Raw genomic sequence first — 21,430 nt, forward strand, 5'->3', positions numbered from 1 at the left:
ATTAATTTGCATTCCTTTACTTGTGAAGAAGAGTAGTTTCTTATATTTTTACTATCATAATTTGTACTTATTATGATGTCTTAATTGAATTATTTGTGTAAGTAGTTTGACTCATTCTTCATCCTTTGAGAAAATAGGGATTTAATGATTTTCTTATAAATTTGGTAAAATTCTTTATATAAGAAGACATTAACCACTACATCTATATTGGTTGTGAATATTTTAATGTATAATACATCAATTTTCTCTTAAATTTTGTATTTATTTTCTTTGAAAATTTTTTGTTGTGTAAACAGTGATTTACAATATATTTTAAAAACTAACTTGACACTCTTTTTTTTGTTGATTCCATTAATTCTGCATGGGCAGCCAGATCTCGTGAGTGCTTAGACATGAGGAAGCTCTGTAGCCACAGCTGCTTTAATTTCTGATGTCGCCTTTATTCCTTGATCAGAAATATCCACCTCTCAGATGCTTTTCCATAATGTCCCCTCACATTGTAATGGTGACAGTGTCTTGTCACCATTGTGCTATTGAATGGAAGGTAACTTCCTACATGCTCTAAACTAGGAATCTGTCTTGGAGCTCAGATCTGTTGTGCCTTGACTATCCCCCTTGTTTCTTAACTGTCAAATAATAAACACAGCAGTGAATATTTATTCAGGAGGTTCTGGATGTTGTTGTGTTGAGACATTGCTCTAGCCTCCTGTAATAACTCACTTTCACCCATGTGGATAGAAGTTCATTGTGAAATTACTTCTTATTTTGCCCATGTGGTGGTACTGATTCATTGTCCATCCTTCATGAAATGTTATTGTCCTCTATTTCTCCTCTCAAAGCTTCCTGTCCTATGAATGAAGAAAATTTACTTTCACTCCAACTGTAGGTCCCTACATCCATCCATGGGATCATGCATGAATTCTGTGCTTTTGTAGTTCTAGAAAACCAGGAGAGGCCTGGATGCTTCATCCCTGTTTTCCCTCATCATTGCTGTTGTTCCTTCTGCTGCTTGATGCTGCCTGGGTCTCTATCCTAGAAAAGACACTCTGCTCAAAGAAGACACATGGGTGACTTTCAAAATGGGCCATTCCACTGACCACAGACTTGCTCTCAGAGACCCCTGGTCCCTCCTCTGGAAATAAGTGTATTATGCACACACTCTGCTGGCATCACCAGGAAACTTTCCTTATGAGTCAGGATGCACACAGTGTACACTTGGGTCAGGCCTCCACCTCCTGTGTTGTCTTCAAAAACTGTGTTCACCTTCTAAGCCTCAAGTAATCTCCCCATATTCCCAGGCACTTTCACGGCCTGCACTCACTGAATTGACTCCATTTCCTTATTCTTGAGTGATTCACCTTGATCACATTTGATCTTAAAAAAGACACTCCTTCCCATGCTGCCCCAAAGCCCCAAGGTTAGTTGGGGTGAATGTTGGGGATATGAATATAAGGAGACCTAAGATTTTTAGAAACAAGGTGTTTCCCTTTTTTCTGGGATCAAATGGGCTAATGAGAAAATAGGTTTTTAATTTACAAATTTTGTGATTTATATATTTTATTATTATGTTGTTCTTTGTCATTATAATAAAGAAATCAGGAGACTTTGATTAGCTGAACTGTTAATATGTGCCAATAATGATACTAGTCAATTTATATAGTTTACACCTACATGACAGTTATGCTTTCAGAATTTTCATAAATAACTCAATGTTCTTACAATTTCTCAATTATTTAATAGCATTTAACATTATTGTTTTTTCAATTATAAACACAAGGCACTTTTATATCTAAAAATATGAAGAATTCTCAATATGATAGTCAAGATCAACTATAATTTTAATATTTTGTCTGTCACCTTTTCTTTTGTAATCCAAGAAAGGAAAATTAAAATATTGTTTTCCCTGGATAAATAAAGAAATATTTATAGATATCTGTGTATACATTGGTTGGTATGCTTCTTTGCTCTGTCAGCTGAGGGAGCCTAGAAGTAATAACACCCCAGGAGCAATGAGCACACCCAGCACCAAGATCTGGTTTCTAATACCATCTTCCAGTAAAAGGAAAGCAGGATCCTTGGACAAATGGCTGATTCTAGGGTTGGAGCAGGGAACATATAAGATAAGCATGAAGCATCTTGTACTGCCAGAAAGTAAAGAAGTTTTTGAGAAACCCACAAATGGGCACAGAAAACAAATTAAAGAGCTCTCACTGTCCATTGTTGGGATAATTTTAGCAACAAAATAAATTAAGTAGTATTATATTATAATGAAATGTATAAAATAATTACCAGTATAAAATAATTACCAATAAAATAATTATTTTATACCAATGTATAAAATAATTACATTTTATATGAAATGTATAAAATAATATAAATGATTAAATATTAAATAAATGGGGGAGAATAGACAAATCTCTGTGCAGAAGTATTCCAAATAATTGAAGTAGATACTCCACCTTCATGTAGGTGGAATATAGCTCCCCACTCTTTAAATGTGGACTGCATATAGTAATTTCCTTCCAAAAATGTGATATGAAAAGGGAGAAAAGGAGTTACTTTATAGTGAAGAATCATGACAAACACCATCTCAATCAAATGATCAAGGTTAACATCAACACTAAGTCACGTTACTAGTATGTACCCTTGTTAGGATATGATGGAAATGGAATTTCACCTCTCTGGCTTTCCCCCAATTCCACACCCAAACTCTGGTTGACCTGAAAACAATATCAGACAAAGTCAAATTGAGGGACATTCTGCAACATAACTTCAAGGACTCCTCAAAATTGTCAAAGTCATCAAAAACAAAGAAGGTCTAAGAAATTGTCATAGTAAGAGGAGGCAAGGAGACATAGCAACTAAATGAGTTGTGGAATAGAAAAGGTGCACTTATTTTCTCTAAGGTAAAAGCAAAGAAATTTGAATATGGTACACACTTTAGTTAATAAAAATATTTTAAAATCAATTCATTAATTGTTACAAATATACCATGCTGATATAAAATGCTAATAATAGGAGAATCTGGGTGTAGGTTATATGGAAACACTATATTGTATGAACAATTTTTTTGTCAACCTAAAACTATTTTAAAATAAAAGCTTTATTTAAAAATATTCTCTTACAAATGGCCAAAAGTACATGAAAAGATACTCAACATCAATAGTTACTAGGGGAATGAAAATAAAACCACAATGACATACCACCTTAACCTATTAAGATGTTAATGAATTTATAAAAAGGAAAAATCTAGTATTAGTGTTATATGGAGAAACTGTAACACCTATGCATGCTACTGGGGATGTAAAATGGTGAAACTGCTGTAGAAAACCATTTATCCATTTCTCAGGATGTTAAATATAGATTTACGGTAAGACTGGCATTTCTACTCCTAGATGTATGTCCCCAAAGTTGAAAAAGGTGTTCCAAATAAACGTGTACACCGATGAAAGGATAAACAAATGTAGTATACCCATGGTATGGAATATTAGTCAGCCATGCAAAGGAATGAAGTACTCATACATGCTACATACTATAGGGATGGACCTTAAAAAATACAATGTTTGAGGAAATAAGCCAGTGACCAAAGATCAAATATTACATGATTTGGTTTACATGAAATACGCAGAATAGGCAAATCCATAGAGACAGAAAGCATATTAGCATTTGCCAGGGTCTGGGGGTAGGGAGAAATGGGCTGTAAGTGTTAATGGGTACAGGTTTTCCATTTGGGTGATAAAAAGTTTTGGAGTAGAAAGTAGTGTTGATTGAACAATACTGTGAATTACTTAATGCCAATGAGCTGTATATTTTTAAATGTTTAAAATGGTAAATTTGATGTTCATTGTATTTTACCATGGTAAAAAGTATCCTTTCCATCTCCAACCTCATCATCCAGGACAATCAATATTGTATCTGATGTTGATCAGTTCATTCATGAGAAGTACCAAAAAGTTCCAGTTGTTGAATTAACCAGTTGTGTCTCAACCGTGTCTTCTGGGTCAGGTTGTGGATAATTTATGCCAAACTACCCAAAATGTGGTGATCAATTTTGACACCGTGTGTGGAGTACCTTACGCAGCTTTACCCTTGGCTACAGTTATCTGTTCAACCAACCAAATTCCAATGCTTCTTAGAAGGAAAGAATCAGAGGCTTATGGTACCAAACATTTGTAGCAGGTTTTAATCCAAGAGAAAATTGTTTGATCATTGAAGATGTTGTTACCAGTCGATCTAGTGTTTTGGAAACTGTTGAGGTTCTTCAGAAGGAGGGGTTGAAGGTCATTGATGCCGCAGTGCTATTCGACAGAGCAGGAGAGCAAGGAGAAGCTGCAGGCGCATGGAATTCCTCTCCAATCTGTGTGTACGTTGTCCAAAATCTTGGAGATTCCTGAGCAGCAGCAAAAAAAAATTGATGTCAAGATGGTTGGGAGAGTGAAGAGATTTATTCAGGAGACTGTTTTATGTGGCTGCTAATCAAAATGGTTCTCTCTCTTTTGTAAGGAAAACCCCCAAAGAACTCAGGTTTGGTACATGTACAGAGCTGCCTGGGGTCCTCACTGTTGCATTGAAACTTCTGAGGCTTATGCAAAAGAAGGAGACCAATCTTTGTCTGTCTGCTGATGTTTCAGAGTCCAGGGAGCTCTTGCAGCTAGCAGATGCATTAGGACCCAGCATCGGCATACTCAAGATTCATGTAAATACCTTGAATGATTTTACTCTGGATGTCATGGAGGAGATGACAACTCTTGCAAAATGCCATAATTTCTTTTTTTCATGTGAATACTATTTAATATTCATTTAAATAATAGTAAGTGACTGTAACAATACAAAGAATTGTGCTAGATGCCAATAGCAGGCACTGTGAGTTTTGTAAATAATAATGATGATGCTATTAAGCATTTATTACATGCCAGGTTCAGAGTAAATGGTTAACATACACGGTTACATTTAAACTTGAAGCAATCTTATGGATAGGAAGGTACCGTAATTTTTTTCCTATTTTGTAGCAGAATCAAACTTGAAGCTAGTAAACTTAGTCCAAGTTTACACTGTAATTTTCCCAGTATGTTTCTAGGTGCTTGGAGCTGTGTGTTGAATGGTTGTTGACTTGTACCCCTTGTGTTCTAACTCTGACTTGTGGTTGGTTTACATGAACCTTGGTTAGGAATGTCTGCAGAAATCCTGGACTTTAGATTCTGACCATACTTACCCTGTATTTTCCATAGTTTATTCAGAAGCTGCTTCATAACAATTGAATAGGACCCTGGTTCTGTATCTGTATCTGACTCTTGGTTGCAAGCAACAGAATCTAAATGTGGACTGGTTTAATAAAAAATGGAATTTTGTTGGTTCAAATTACAAATCCATCTATAGGTAGCTCTAGTTTCAGGTACTCAGTGACACCAGGAATGTGCACCTCTCTGTGTCTCAGATTTGCTGTCTTTTGCTTTGTGTAAGTTTTCTCTGAATGGTGATTAGATGGCGGCCAGCAGTTCTAGACTCATATCCTGCAAATTCAGCAAGCCCAGTGAAAAGACACTTTCCTCTTCCAGTAAAAGTGCCAGGCTTGAAGCTCCATGACTGGGCTTGATTTATGTGCCCATCCCTGAAATCTGTCACTATGGCGTGACTGGGTCATATTCAACCCCTTGGGGCTGGGGATGCCTGGTCAGCCCCCCCTGGAATTACATGGACTCAGTGGGGAAGAGGTGATCTCCAAAAGGAAATTTAGCATGAGCTATTTATTACTCAAAAGAGGGAATGAATGGCAGATGGGAAAAACCAATAGGCATTCACTTATCTCAGTTAGAAATACAGACAGGATATTCCAAGAACAGAGTTTGACAAAGTGAGAGCAGAGCAGTATGACATTTTTTTCCTCCTCTTTGAAGGGAAAGAGCTCTGAACTATCTCTAGTGTTCAGCCTGAAGATTGGCCATAAGTGCATGTACAGAAAGGTCTTTGTGGGAAATAGATGCTTCGAATATACACTAGCTCAGGCATGGCCCTGGATGCTCCTCAGTGGGTGCTCTAGAAGCCAATAAAAAAGCCTTGCGTGGAGTAAGTGTTAGCAGCAGTGTTATCAGCAGTGCCATTTATTTGGTCTTAATTTCAGTTGTCTGTCCATTTTAATGCCCAGGGAAGTGAATTGTGCTCACATGAACATTTGTTACCCAAGGTGCTAACAGATTAAGTCCCAGTCTATATAGAGATGAGCTATTTCTACATCAGTTCCCATTGGATTCAGAAGTCTATTCAGTGTGCATAATGCCTAACAAAAACACCAAAGAAATCATAAGAGGCAAAAATTAGAGCTTAAAAATAACTTACAAAGAAAAAAACACATAAAAATGACTTAAAATCCCTACACTAACATAATTCTACAGTATTTTTGTACCCTTGCAGCTTTAATGAAATTAAAGAGACTTACAATCAATAGCTAGCTTTTTCTCTTTTTCAGTTGGCAAGGGGCTCATTTATGGTTTTGGCATCCTGGGAGTGCCATCTGGGTTGTGCGTCATGCTTTGACCTTGTTGGTTTCCACTGGGCTGTCACACATCTGCTTGGATGCTCATCCTCATACGCTGGCATCTTTTGCTGAAGACGGCCTCAGCTGAAGGTGGTGGTTCTTGTCTTCTGTGACTTGGTCCTCCCATGACTTTCTCCAGCTGCCTGGTTATGGACTCAGGAAGGCATAGCCCCTCTCCCCACCCTACATCATGAAGAGTGGGAGTCTGTGAGGTTGTCCTCAGGAAGGGTGTGCACCAAGACCCCTCTCTCAGCCATGGCTAACCAGCTCCTCAGGTGTCATGGCCTATTTGGGACTTCCCTTCAGACAGGTGTTGGGCATGCCCTGGGGAAGCCAAGCAACAGTGGCCACTCCTCTGGGACTTCCCAAGCTATCACCAAAGGAAAGAGCGCTGGAAAATTCCATGATTTCTTTTTTTTATTTATTTTATTTTATTTTATTTTTTAATTCTTAAAAATTTTTTTTAATTGAGATTGTTCAGATACCATACAACTATCCAAAGATCCAAAGTGTACAATCAATTGCCCACGGCGCCACCATACAGGTGTGCATCCATCAACACAATTATTTTTTTTTCAATTTTTAGGACATTTTCACTACTCCAGAAAAGAAACAAAGACAAAAAAAGGAAACTCACATCCTCCCATCCCCCTAACCACGCCCCCCCACCTCCTTTACTGATTCATAGTTTTGGTATAGTACATTTGTTACTGTTGATGAAAGAATGTTAAAATACTACTAACTGTAGTATATAGTTTGCAATAAGTATATATTTTTTCTCTATAAGCCTCTCTATTATTAACCTCTAGTTATAGTGACATACATTCATTCTAGTTCATGAGAGAGATTTCTAATATTTGTATAGTTAATCACGGACATTGTCCACCACAAGATTCACTGTTTTATACATTCCCATCTTTTAACCTCCAACTTTCCTTCTGGTGACATTGGTGACTCTGAGCTTACCCTTTCCACCACCTTCACACACTTTTAGCACTGTTAGTTATTCTCATTACATGCTACCATCACCCCTGTCCATTTCCAAATATTTAAGTTCACCCTAGTTGAACATTCTGCTCATAGTAAGCAACCGCTCTCCATTCTTTAGCCCCAGTCTATATCCTGGTAACTTATATTTCATGTCTATGAGTTTACATATTATAATTAGTTCATATCAGTGAGACTCTGCAATATTTGCCTTTATGTGTCTGTCTTATTTCACTCAATGTAGTCCCCTCAAGGTTTCTTCATCAGACCATTTCTTTTAAGATGTTTTTGTTCAAACGCTATACATTCCGTCTGAAGTAAACAATCATTGGTTCCCCGTATAGTCACATATTTATGTACTGAGCACCATCGCCACTCTCTGTATAAGGACATTTCTTCCACAAAGATGGAGGAAGAGTCAAAGAAGGCAGAAAGGCAAAAGAAAAAGGCAAGAGAGAGAAAAACAAACAAACAAAAAAACTTGATAGCTAGACGGTGACAAAAGGAAAGAGCATTAATCTAAAGTAGAATGAAGAGTCAGACATCACCAATGCCAGGAGTCTCATACCCTTCCCCAAATCCCCCCCCCCATATGCATTTAGCTTCGGTATATTGCTTTTGTTACATTAAAGGAAGTGTAATACAATGTTTCTGTCAATTCTAGCCTCTAGTTTGCATTGATTGTATTTTCCCCCAATCCAACCCTATTTTTAACACCTTGCAATGTTGACATTCATTTGTTCTACCTCATGTAAAAACATATTCGTAACTTTTATTGCAATCATTGAGCACCCTAGGTTTCCCTGAGTTACACAGTCCCAGTCTTTATTGTTCGTCTTTTGTTCTGGTGTCCCACATGATCCCAGCCTTCCTCTTTCAACCATACTCACAGTCATTTTTGTTCAGTGTACTTACACTGCTGTGCTACTATCTCCCAAAATTGTGTTCCAAACCTCTCACTCCTGTCTTTTCCTTTCTGTCTCCAGGGCTTCCTTTAGTGTTTCCTGTAGAACAGGTTTCTTGTTCACAAACTTGGTCATTGTCTGTTTGTCAGAGAATATTTTAAGCTTTCCCTCATATCTGAAGGATAGTTTTGTCAAATATAGGATTCTTGGTTGGTGGTTTTTCTCTTTCAGTATTTTAAATATACCACCTCACTTCCTTCTTGCCTCCATGGTTTCTATTGAGAAGTCCACACATAGTCTTATCAAGCTTCCTTTGTATGTGATAGATCGTTTCTCTCTTGCTGCTTTCAGGATTCTCTCTTTATCTTTGATGTTTGATAATCTGATTATTAAGTGTCTTGGCATAGGCCTATTCAGATCTATTCTGCTTGGGGTCGGCTGCACTTCTTGAATCTGTAATTTTATGTCTTTCATAAGAGATGGGAAACTTTCATTGATTATTTCCTCTATTATTGCTTCTGCCCTTTTTCCCTTCTCTTCTCCTTCTGGGACACCAATGACACTTAAACTCTTGCTCTTTGTTTTGTCTTTAAGTTCCCAGAGACATTGCTCATATTTTTCCAGTCTTTTCTCTATCTGTTCTTTTGTGTGTAGGCTTTCAGGTGTTTTGTTCTCCAGTTCCTGAGTGTTTTCTTCTGCCTCTTGAGATCTGCTGTTGTATGTTTCCAGTGTGTCTTTCATCTCTTCTGTTGTGCCTTTCATTTCCACAGTTTCCGCCAGTTGGTTTTTTGAACTTTCAATTTCTACCTTGTGTATGTTCTGTGTTTTCATTATATGGTTCATCTCTTTTGCCGTATCTTCCCTAAACTTTTGAATTCAGTTATTATTAGTTGTTTCAATTCCTGCGTCACAGTTGAAGTGCAAGTTTATTCCCCTGACAGGGCCATAACCTCATTTTTCTTGGCATAGGTTGTAGTTTTCTGTTGTCTAGGCATGGTTTCCTTGGTTACCCCAATCAGGCCTCCCCAGACCAGGATGGGCTAAGGTCCCAGAATGAAGAAATATTCAGTATCCGGTTTCCCTGAGGGTGTGTCTTTTATTGGTGCACCCTCTGATGCCGCCAGTCACTGTGCTTCTCTGCCCAGCAGGTGGCGCCTGTTAGCCTATAATTCTTGACTGGTGTAAGTTCTGAATGAAAGGCAGGTAGTAGAGCTGGGCCCCACCCCTTTCCTCTTAGAGAAGATAGACACCCTAGGGGGAGGTCATTACCATTTCAGTGGTCTCTCTCTGCCTGTGCTATACCCTTGTCTGGGTCACAGAACTGGGAACTGAAAATGGCTGAGGTTTTCTCCACTGAGCTGAAAAAGGAACAGAGCTAGTCTGAGGTGACCCTCCGGCTCTCCAAGGTCAGTTGTCACCCAAAGCCTCTATGTAGTTGTTGGGGGTTTGTACCTTGTAGTGAGCAGTTCACACTCACTAATTAAAACCACAGTTGGAGGTCAGCTGAGCTATATTTGCTTGCTGGGAGAAAGCTTCTCTCTGGCACCAGGAGGCTTTGTAGCTCGGGCAGTGGGGGAGGGGTCTTCCGATTTGGATCCGCAGTTTTTACTTACAGATTTTATGCTGCGATCTTGGGCATTCCTCCCAATTCAGGTTGGTGTATGATGAGTGGACGGTCACGTTTGTCCCCCTGCAGTTATTCCGGATTATTTACTAGTTGTTTCTGGTTTATTTTAGTTGTTCCAGGGGGACTACTTAGCTTCCACTCCTCTCTATGCTACCATCTTAGATCCTCCTTTCCATTATTTCTTAATATTTGAAGATCAGAAATTTGCAGATATAGGAAACACAGTAAAAAGGCAGTATGAAGATGACGTCTTTATAATAGCTCCCTGTGCTGATCTGGTAAATGCTCACATGGTTCCAGGCTCAGGAGTTGTGGAAGGCCTGAGGAAGTGGCTTGCCTTTGCATCAAGGGTGCCTGCTCATTGCAGAAATGAGCTCCACTGGCTCCTTAGCCACTGGGAGCTACATTGAAGCAGAGGTTAGAATAGCTAAGGAGCATTCTGAATATGTAGTTGGTGTTATTTCTGGCTCACAAGTAAGCATGAAGACAGAATTTCTTCACTTGACTCCAGGAGTTCAATTAGCAGCAGGAAGGGATAATCTTGGCCAGCAATACAGCAGCCTGCAAGAAGTTATTGGCAAATGAGGTTCTGATATCATCATTGAGGGTCAGGGCATAATAACAGCAGCTAATCATCTGGAAGCAGGTGAAATGTACAGAAAAGCTGTTTGGGAAGCTTATTTGAGTCTACTCAGTATTTGAGTGCCTTGTGAGAGCACTGAGGGTACCTGGTCTCCTGAAATTCACTGGCTTGAAATAATAAGCAGCCTCTAATGTTCCTTGAGTCCTTCCACAAGGCCTGTGTTGGAAGGCCTCTGGCATCATCATGTTTAACTGTAAGTTCATTTTCAAGGTTTCTGCTATTGCAACTGACTGTTTGTTAGGCAACTACAGTCCTGCCCATTAGGGCCTTCCACATTTGATGATCCATCCTATCAGACTGCTTTTTGATTCTTTTCATTGCAGTGACACAAAACTTTTAGGACATCAAGAGGCTAAAGCTAGTAAAACAATTCTTGCATTCTTTATTCTGTCCAATGTGATGCCCAAATAGTGTCTATTAGCTATTTTCCTCTTTCTGCTTAAAAGTGATAGTCCAGGTGCCCAAATGGCCCTGGTTCCTAGAACTGTTGTTGCTCCCCTGCCAGAGGGAGCAAGATGGGGAAGGGGAGGGTGACTGTAGCTGAGCCCCTGAAGCAAATATCTGACTGCCATTTCGACAGATGGAGAGGGGTTCTGACTCATTTATTTCCCTGGGCAGCAGTGCGGACCTGTGGTGAAACTCAGTCACAGCTTCTTTTTGCCTTATTTGAATTACAAATGGATAGGGTGGTCCTTAATACATTTAAAAGGCCAGCAGTGTCAAGGGTTCTGAGGTTCCATTTGGGGATTTGCTTAAGGATCCCACATAATTGTCCCAACTGTCACTGACAGAGGGAAGTCAGCCTTCACTGAGTTCTGAACAGGGACCATCCACCTCCTTTCCTCCACCACGTGACATAACCAATTAGGCCACCCTCCCCTCACTCTGGTCCCAGATTCTCTATTTCTCACAGAAATCCGTCCAAGTTTCTGGAGCACTGATAGCCCTTTCCCTGTTTTCTAGTACTAATACAGATTTTCCCCATTTTAAATATCTTTCTTTTAGGCAGGAGGCATTTTAGCATTTTGGAGGGAGGGGATCTAAGTGTTCAGATGAACATTTTGATGTGACCACCCTGCACATTCAAGTCCTGTTGGAGCAGGGCCAGAGTGACAGCTACATTTGAATGCTCACTCTCTGCCCTTCCTTGTCTGGATCTCACTCACTGGCAGCTGCAGATAGGTCAAAAGAGGATCCTTGCCATTTGTTTCCATCCCTAACTGTTCCACTCTTCTGTACTGGCTCAAATCAATGCCTGGGATTTCACTCTGATATTTAATGGGTTCCCTCTTGGAGTGAAGCGCTGAAGATCAATTTGGATTTCAGGTCTCCAGAACTGTACCTCCAGAGAAATTGCCCCTGTGGGAAAGATAAATTATTAAAGAATAAGGCCAGAGAAAAGGAAAGGGTGTGTCTCCTGGGGCTACTTGAGACAGCTGAAGTTATAACCATATAGTTATCTCCCGGGGTATCTGTGAAATCTCAGCGATCTGAGGCTGAGAGACATCTCTGTGGTAATAGGCTGAGATCCAGTGCTTGCTTAATGGACATTGACTAAGTCAGCAGTTCTCACACTTTACCTTGCATACATCAGAATCACCTGGAGGGCTTGCTACAACGTTGCTGGGCTCCTCTGCTCCGAGTCTGGGTAGATCTGGGGTGAGGCTGAGAATTTGCATTTTACCAAGTGCCCTGGTGGTGCTGTTGGTGCAAGGACCACTCTGGGAGTCATCTACCCCTGTCCTTCCTTCACAGGATGCTGGTTCTGTGCTGGTTACTCTTCCTGAAGGTCATCAGGGCCCCTGCTAGGAAACTTGGGGGAAGATTAGGGAAGTCTCAGAATCACCTGGTCCTGGCCACTTATTTAAAATGCAGATTCCTGGACCCTACTATCAGAGATGCTGCTTCAGCAGATTCAAGGAAAGGCCTGGAAGTTCTGTATTTCTAGCAGGTGCCCCAAGTCATTTTGATGTTTCCTGAGAATGAGCCTGGCACTGGTCTTGTTGCCACCCATGCTGTAGGTCTCTCAGCTAAACAAAGTCCCAGACAGCCTAAGAAAATGTCCACATTTTCTAATATCACAAAACTTGGGCTGTCTCAGGGACTCCGGGATGCGATTCTTCAGCTTTATAAGTGGCATTAGGTTGTTTAGGCCTCAATCAATGAATATTACTGAGTATGAGCTGTGGGTATTCTAGCCCCTGGTCCAAATGAGAAAAACAGGAATAGTCTACACAGGCTGCTCATAATAGCTGTTAGACTAAGAGTGGATAACTGTGTCCCCTTAGCCTCTTCTTCCAGTACTCTAGGCATTTTTTAGAACATAAGCAAATAGAATTTTACTGCTAGAGGAAACTAAGAAACTGTGGTGTCCAGCTCCCTTTATTTTAGAGCTACAGAAGTATAGACCCACAGAAGTGAAAGTCTTGGTCACACAGCCAGCCTGTGCAGAAATAGGCCTGGATTGTCAGTCCCAAGTTTCTACCTCACTTGCCAATGTGAGTCATCTGTAGGAAAACCTCCCTAAGGAAGCCCATGGGGCCTATCTAAAGCCTGCCTTACCAAAGGCACTGGAGGGCAAAGATGGCACCTGAGCACATCTTCAACATTCGTAACTTCCAACTCCCCTCCACCCCCCTCTCCTAAACAAACAGCCTGCTGAGACCAGCACACAGGTAAGGCCTGAAAGTGTCTGCAAGGCCATAGGCTCTGCCCACATCGCCAGAGAGGATGGTGCAAGAGATTGTCTCATTTAAGCTAGATAGAAATGGGAACAATAGCAGGGAGGCTAAGGGCTTGGGAAGCCATGCTGAGTGTGTGTGTCTGGCGGAACTGAGATTTCTAACAGGAACCCAAGTAGTAGACTAGCAGCATACTGATTAGCATGATGCTGTCCCATAGATGCAGTCGGTGAGCCACCTACCAATCATGGGTTTGCTTCTGCATGAGGGCCATCCATGTCTCAAGGTGGACAGAGCCAAGGGAAGGCAAGGAAAGCAAAGGACAATGCCTGTAGTAGGTGTCAGCTCCACAGAAGCTAGGATTTCACTCTGTTGTGCATTTCAGTATTCTCAGCACCTGGAAAAGGGCCTAGCAATTTGTTTTTGAGTGAATGAAGGGACAAGTTGCTCCTGGTGAAAGTGAGCTTCTGGATGAAACACACAACAATTTCAATAACAAATATCAAAAAAACAAAAACAGTCAAGACACAATTAGAGTGTTTTGAACCTGAAAAGTTGATGGAAAAATTTAAAAAGGGAATGATAATTGTTGAGAACTCTGTGTGCTGGAAAATCAGAGTAGGAGAAATATATAAAACTCAATGGTACAAAGAAATGGAAATATGACAATACATAGGAGACTTAGAAGACAGATCTGTGAATATTGAGGAAAAAGCAAAGGGAGGAGAGGGAATATCTATATACATAAAGAAAATTTCCACAGATGGGAAAGACAAACAGGGAGAATATAACAAAATTTGCAGGACTGTTGAGGGGACTAAGACAATGAGGTTGATGGCAACATCACAGCATGATAAAAGGAAGAGAACGTCAGCTAACAGCTACAATGGAAGATAATTTTGGCCTCACATAAGTCCAAATTCACTGTCAGAGGGAGGTGAATGACTGTGTCTTGAACCCTCAGTTGCATGAGCCTTGTACAAGCTGCAGATGCAGGTGATGACTCATTACTGTGTCCTAGAGCCCAGGGTGTCCCCTGGTAGCATCACAGTCACTGCTGAGAGCAGGCAGACATTTGTTCCTCCAAAATTAAACACAAAGAGATTTAAGTTGGGAGTCTCCCTCAGAGATTGATTTCCTCTGAGACAAGAGTTTTTGTAGTGGTTTGAAAACTATGCAGAAGATAAGCAGAGCTCAAATTTATCATAAGGGAATAGCAAAAGGGAGATTCAACAGAGTTTACTTACAAAACTCTTTACACCCCAATGAGATGAGATAGCTAAATAAACTAGTCACATTAAAAACTTTATGTATAGAAGTTAATTTTAAAAGACCAGTAAGATCATGTACTGAAAGTAAATTAAGTTTATCCTTCTCCTAGAAAAATATCATGTTTTTTTATATTCATATTTAATCAGTTAGTATGTATTTTTAATTTGAAAGTATACTTAATATTTGGTTCAAAATATGTAAGTTAATAAGTACCACAAGTTCCTTTGTGTTATGATTAAGTACTTTGAAATATAAGGTGATTAAGATTTTAAATTTTTTTGTGTGTCCATTTTGTTTTTATACTCTGCTTTCAATATGGCAAAATCTCAGTATAAGCCATGTATATCCAGTTGACTAGTTTGTGTAAATTTGAATAATGAAATTATGTATTAGAATAGCAAATAGAATAATTGTAAAGCAAAGTGTATAAAAATATAATTTTATTAGAAAGCATATAAAGCACAGAATGTGATATTTTTGAAATGTGAAGTCCAAGAAGATTTTTTTTTACCAATATACTAAAAATATTTATAATTTTCTGAAATGGGAAAAATATACCCTGAAGCAGACAGTATGCTGGTGAGAGTAATTATTTCCATTATAAGGAACTTGGAAAACTTTATAACAGAAGAGTCAAAATGAATATGATTCTAAAGGAATTGATCATTATGGATTAATGACATTTTTCAAAATTACCTCTTCATTTATCCTAGGTGAATGACCAAGTTGTGAAAATTCAGGTATTTGGTGGAATGGGAGTTCTGGTGGTGATGGTTGCACATATACTGCATTTAATTAATGCCCTTGAATTGTGTTTTCTCTCTCTCTCTCTCTCTATATATATATATATATATAAATATATGTGTGTGTGTGTGTGTGTATATATATATATATATATAAATATATATATAAAATATAAAACAAAAAATGCCTCATTTTAACCACATTATGTGTACAATATATATATATACATGTTACCACAATAAAAAATAAACAAAATTAAGAAAAGGCAAACATAAACCATTTATTTCATGCTTCTAGCCTCCAGAACTGTGAGAGAATAAATTTCTGTAGTTTCATTCCCAAAACAAACAAACAAGCCAACAGAAAAGAAGCAGACAGATAGAGAATAGAAGACAACCAATCTGGTCTTTTAGATATTTATTTGGGAACCCAGCTTGTGTCCACCAAATTTTAACACCCTCTCCCTGCCATACCAATTTCCTCTTCAAGTCCCATAGTTGTGTCTACAGTGGAATTCTGGGGAGAATTTCCCTCCTTCACTGTGGCCCCAAGTAGCCATTTTTTAAATGTCTGGATCAGGCACACCCTTGACTTAGGGCAAAAAGATGTTCTGCATTGCTCAGCTGGCCTGAACTCCAAATTCCTGTTTTACCCCTTTCTGTATCTTTAGTTTTACTTTTTACTGGAACTTGCCTTTTCTATCTTTCCTCTTGTATATCAATGCCTTTCTGCTATTGCCTACTTTATGAAATAATAGCTTTATCTTTCTTTCAATTTACTTTATAAGAGATTTAAGAAATGCCCTTTTTGTACATCCTCCCTTCTCTGGGTTTTCTTACCACCCCTGGGTGCTCTCACCTATTCTAAGCTCTAGTCCCTCAAAATTGGAATGTCTAATTTACCAATTACAGCACGACCTCTCCCCCAATTCTGGCAACTACCATAGACACAAGATCCTCAGGCTAGCTCTGTTCCCTTTTCTGGTAGGCTGGACACTTGAATATATTGTTGACTGAAAAGCATAGTAAAGAAAACAAGCTAGTTTGAAGAAAACAAGCTATTTTTGAAGCCAAAAATCTTTCCATGGAAAAGGAATGGGTTGACATGTTATTTGACCACTTGTGTGCCTCTAAGCCAAAAACAATCTAGAGCATCCTACTTCAATTTCTGAATTTCTAAGGCACCCTTTGACATCTAATATAAAAGGAAATCAAGAGATACTCTTCTTGTCACTCATGAGATGTACTGTTATAATAAACTAATTGCACTTCATCTTCCTCAAGTCAGCTACCCGATATATTGGAGATATTTTCTCAAGGTTCTTCTCACAGCTGCTTTCACCTCATTGTTTTTCAGGCTATAGATGAAGGGATTCATTAAGGGAGTCAACACACTGTACTGTATAGAGAAGATCAACTCCAATGGTGAGCCTGAGACTGGCATTAGATAACGAAGAAAGGCTGAACCATAGAATAAGAGCACTACAATGAGGTGGGAGGAGCAGGTGGAGAAGGCCTTGCTTCTACCTGTGGTGGAGCTGATGCTCAGGATGGTGGAGACAATAGGAATGTAGGAATAAAAAATTAAGAAGCAGGTTCCTATTCCATGCAGCATACTGGAGCAGAGTAAGGCTATAAAATTGGTGGAAACATCAGAACAGGAGAGAGGGAAGAGAGAGGGCAGATCACAGCAGTAGTGGGGGATGGTCTTATCACCACAGAAGTCCAATTTCATAGCTAGAAGGATGTTGATGAATGCATCCGTAAAGCCCAGTCCCCAGGACACCCACACCAGCCTATTACAGAGCTGGTTGCTCATCATCTGTCCATAGAGCAGGGGGTGGCAGATGGCAACATAGCGGTCATAGGCCATCACTGAGAGCAGGCAGGCTTCCGTGCCCCCAGACTCAAACACAAAGAAGACCTGAGCCAGGCAGCCTGTAACAGAGATGGTTTTCCTCTCAGAAAGAAGATTCTCCAGCAGCCTTGGCACTGTGGTAGAAGAGAAACAAAAATCCAGGAAGGAGAGGTGACTCAGGAAGAAGTACATGGGGGTGTGGAGCTGAGAATCTGCCCTGACAACCAGCAGCATCAACAGGTTCCCCATCAGAGTCATGATGTAAATTCCCAGGAACAGCACAAAGAACAGAGCCTGGACATGGGGGTCATCAGACAGTCCAAGGAGGAGGAACTCGAGGATGATGCTGTGGTTCCCCAAGTCCATTGAAAGAGGCTGCTCCCTAAAAATAAAAATATGGACAAACCTGAAACCTCTTTTGCCCACACCCCATTACCAGATAGTTGAGGATCCTCTTAACCAACTTAGAATTCATGTATGTTCTCATTTATTACTTTGAATTCTTTTTCCTGTGCTGCTATCAATGCATGGCTAATAATATATCTCAGAGATTGGTGAACAAATTTATAAATATTCCCAATCTGGACTATGACTAGTAATCTCTTTTTTATCTATAACTGTACTGAGGAATTTTCCCTACCCTTTGTACTTTCTAGTGGGCTTCCTAGAGGGATGTCCCAAAACTTGTCTTCTCCTCTTTGTTACTTAGACGTTTACTCCCATTCATAACCTAGTCATGATGATACTATTTTGATGATATTGTTTTGTCTTCTGTTAGCTTTTCCATAGTACATTTACACATAAATTGTCCATTTCATCTTTGAAACAAGACTGAAGTATGTAAATCATGTTTTGTGTGTGTGTGTGTGTGTGTGTGTGTGTGTGTGTATTTGAGCATTATTTCGTATTTTATTTGGAGGTTGGGATAGAAGAAAAAAGGCAGAAATTTTTTGCATTCTTTTTTATAGAGAAAATTGTGTATAAGATATTATATAACTTTTCTAAATTGACAATTTGATCATTTAAGATTTGACTCCATTTTATAGGACTGAAGACAAAATGTCATGTTACCGTTAAGTGAATTCCAATCCAGTCTTGGTCCTTCATGTCCTCTATCATCTGGCAGCTATTCACCTTCAAGATTGTCCAGACACTGCCCTAGGGAGGGCCTTAATGCTGAGGGGGAGACTAGTGTACTTCAGGTCACCACATGTGCTTACCATTCTCTTTCCCTTTTCACAAGCTTGTGCTCCACATGGAATGCCCTATCTTTCCATCTAAATCTTACTTGTATTTTGGCTCTCACCCAAATTTCAACTTCTTTCTGAGAATTTTCTCTATCATATCCTTTTCTGAATATACCCGTATGTGTAATAATTGGACAACTATTATTCAGTGATTGCCTGCTTTGTGATTGACCTTCCTAAACAGTGATATATACAATCCCCAAAATGAAATAGGCACAAATCACTGCACTGAGATTTTTAAAATACAAAAACGAATGTATTTGGGCATCTTACTAACTGTTCACCAACATTATTCACACTCTCACCTGTTCTGACTTCAGGAGTGTATTATTTCTTTCCTGGCCCAGTATCTTTCTGTTAAGGATTTCTTAGGCATTCCTGCTTCTTTCCAGTCTGATCTAACCTATCTGCTCATAATAACCCTTTTCCCTGTAGGACATCAGATGAATCACTCTCTTTTTCTAGTATCTAGTGTAGCCTTTGTGTACTGTGTTTATTTTCCCCCCTTCCATGACATTATAATCTCTCGATGTGAGTGATTGTCCTCTATAATATTTTGCATCCAGTACACTTGCCCCAGTGAAAGAAATTGCATTTAGTGAAATTCCTGTGAGTATTTGCTAAAGAAAAGAAAATAGTTAGGTTAATAGAACAGACTGAGGAGTTAATAGTCTTTGGGAAAGTCTCCAAATCCACAAATTTGAGAAAGACTGAAAACTCTGGATAAATGGAAAGTGAAGGCAAAGAAACAGTGTGTGTGGGTTGGGTGGGAGGCTGTCTGAATTTTGCAGTTATGGAGGAATAGCGAGTAGATTTTACCTTTGTACCTAACATCAACTACCAGATCCCTGTTCCCAAGGAGTCATCCCACACCCACTAGCCAACTTTTGCCTATACTAGAAGAGTGTCTAAACCCATAGTAGTGATCTACCACCACCCAGTCATGAATCTGTTACCAACCATTTGTTCTTTGTTCATTTGTCTATTTATCTATTGGTTATTGTATTAGTTCAGATTTGCTAGGGAAACAGAACCAACAGGAGATATCTGTAAATACGAGATTTTATAAAAGTTTCTCACACAACTGTGGGTTTGCACGAGTTCAAATTCTGTAGGGCAGGAAGCACAATTACAAACCCTGTAGGATTTGTTGCAAGCTGACAACTCCAATGAAGGTCTTCGATGAACTCTCCAGGAGAGGCCACTTAGCTGAAGAAAAATGTTTTCCATCATTTCCCTTAAAACCTTCAACTGATTGGGTGAAATCCAGCTAATTGAATTTTCTCTTTGGGAAAGACAGTCCCTTTGTTGATGTAATCAACCGGGGATGCAATCAACTAAATGATAATTTAATAAACCAGCTTTCTGGTTTATTACAAGCCACAAATGTTCTTGCAGTGATGGTTAGCCCAGTGCTTGCTTGACCAGACACCTGGGCACCATATCCTGGCCAAGTTGACACATGAACCTAACCATTACAATTTTGAAATTCATTGATTCCATTAATAATCCACCTTCCTATTGTTTATTCTTCTACCATCTTTCCACTAGCATATTCATTCAGGTAACAAATATTCTTCATATCAGATTTTCTTCATATCAGATTTTGATAGGGATTGGGAGGATGACAACCTAGTATAGACCAATGTTCAACAGTTATAGAAATACTCTATTTTTCTCCTTAGATTTAAAGTTACAATCCTTGGAATCCAGGGCTAAATTCTCTTCTAAGACTTTTTATTCTTGCTGAACTTGAAATGTGATTTGGGTTGGACACTCAGATTGTTTCTTTTCATGAAACCTCATGCCTGGTTTGGTAACTTCTCATAGTCCCATCAAAATTTTAGTCTGCCATATAATCTGTATCTTTGTCATGATACCATAGGGTCTGTCCTTGGGGGTGCCCAAAGGACTCACAGTACATTGAATTTTGAACACCCATCCACCTACTCAAAGCTTTTCCTGTCTATTTTTTCCCAATATTAATATCAAATACTCACACAATTTCCAAGCCTATTGGACCTCCTTTGAGTCAGTGTATATATTGTTTCTTCCAGTAGAATAATACACAACATAGATGTCTCAAATCAATTCTAATTCAGCACTGAAGGAGCATACCTGTTCAAACATTCTATTTTGAAGTGCTCCTCTTATTTCTGCATTTGTCAAATCCTGTTGGAAATAAACAATTTCTCTGGTGTCTAAACTGGCAATCAAAAACAACAATAAGACAAAAAATAAATGGAAGTCACTGTCTTCAAGAATATGAACATTTTTGCTTTTGATATTTTTTGTGTGAATAAAGCATAAAATTGCTTTGATTTGTTTGCTTCTTGTTCATCTTAGGCTCACTTACCCAACAAGAGGGATCAGTGCTTTCAATTCTCACTGTAGTTGAATGTCTTAGCCCAGATCTGTATTGGTTGTAGAAGGGAATATATGCTCTTTACAGTGAGAGTGGGAATCAATCAGAAGTTAGTTTTTGTGTGGTTCTTCAATGGGAGCCTGGGTTTACCAATTTGCGTGTGATAGCAGTATGAGAGCATTCAGTAAAATACCACTATATAGATCAGTAGATATTGAATTTTTGGGGGTATGCTAAGAGTCATCCAATTCTTTCCTTTATGCCATGTTTCAATATATGATTACCCCTCAAAACTAGTCCCCAAATGAACACTTTTTGTCCTAATGAATAATAAGGAGGATGATACTAATGATAACGAAGAAGATAGCACTAAACACTATTCCAAGTTTACATGTGTTAAGTAAGATATATATTTCTCCCACCAGACATAGGAGATAGTAACCATTTATATCCTTATCTCTTCTTGTTTTAAACAGGTAAGGAACTGAGGCAAAAAGCTGGTAGGAAATGTGCCCAAACTCACAGAGTTGGCAAGCAGTGGAGTCAGAATTTGAACCCAGCAGTTTTTCA

General features: G+C 39.2%; 1 protein-coding gene and 1 pseudogene across 1 annotated transcript; one reads left to right on the forward strand and one right to left on the reverse strand.

The window, feature by feature from the left end:
- The first annotated feature begins 3,981 nt into the window (after nt 1-3,981).
- Nucleotides 3,982-10,753, forward strand: LOC119542490 (annotated as a pseudogene).
- Nucleotides 10,754-16,678: 5,925 nt separating this feature from the next.
- Nucleotides 16,679-17,614, reverse strand: LOC119542805 (olfactory receptor 8S1-like). Its single transcript, XM_037847450.1, has one exon. The coding sequence runs from the start codon at nt 17,612-17,614 to the stop codon at nt 16,679-16,681; it is 936 nt and encodes a 311-aa protein (XP_037703378.1).
- Between the last annotated feature and the right edge of the window lie 3,816 nt (nt 17,615-21,430).

The sequence above is a fragment of the Choloepus didactylus genome, chromosome 8 (assembly GCF_015220235.1).
Source record: "Choloepus didactylus isolate mChoDid1 chromosome 8, mChoDid1.pri, whole genome shotgun sequence".
Lineage (NCBI taxonomy): Eukaryota > Metazoa > Chordata > Mammalia > Pilosa > Megalonychidae > Choloepus > Choloepus didactylus.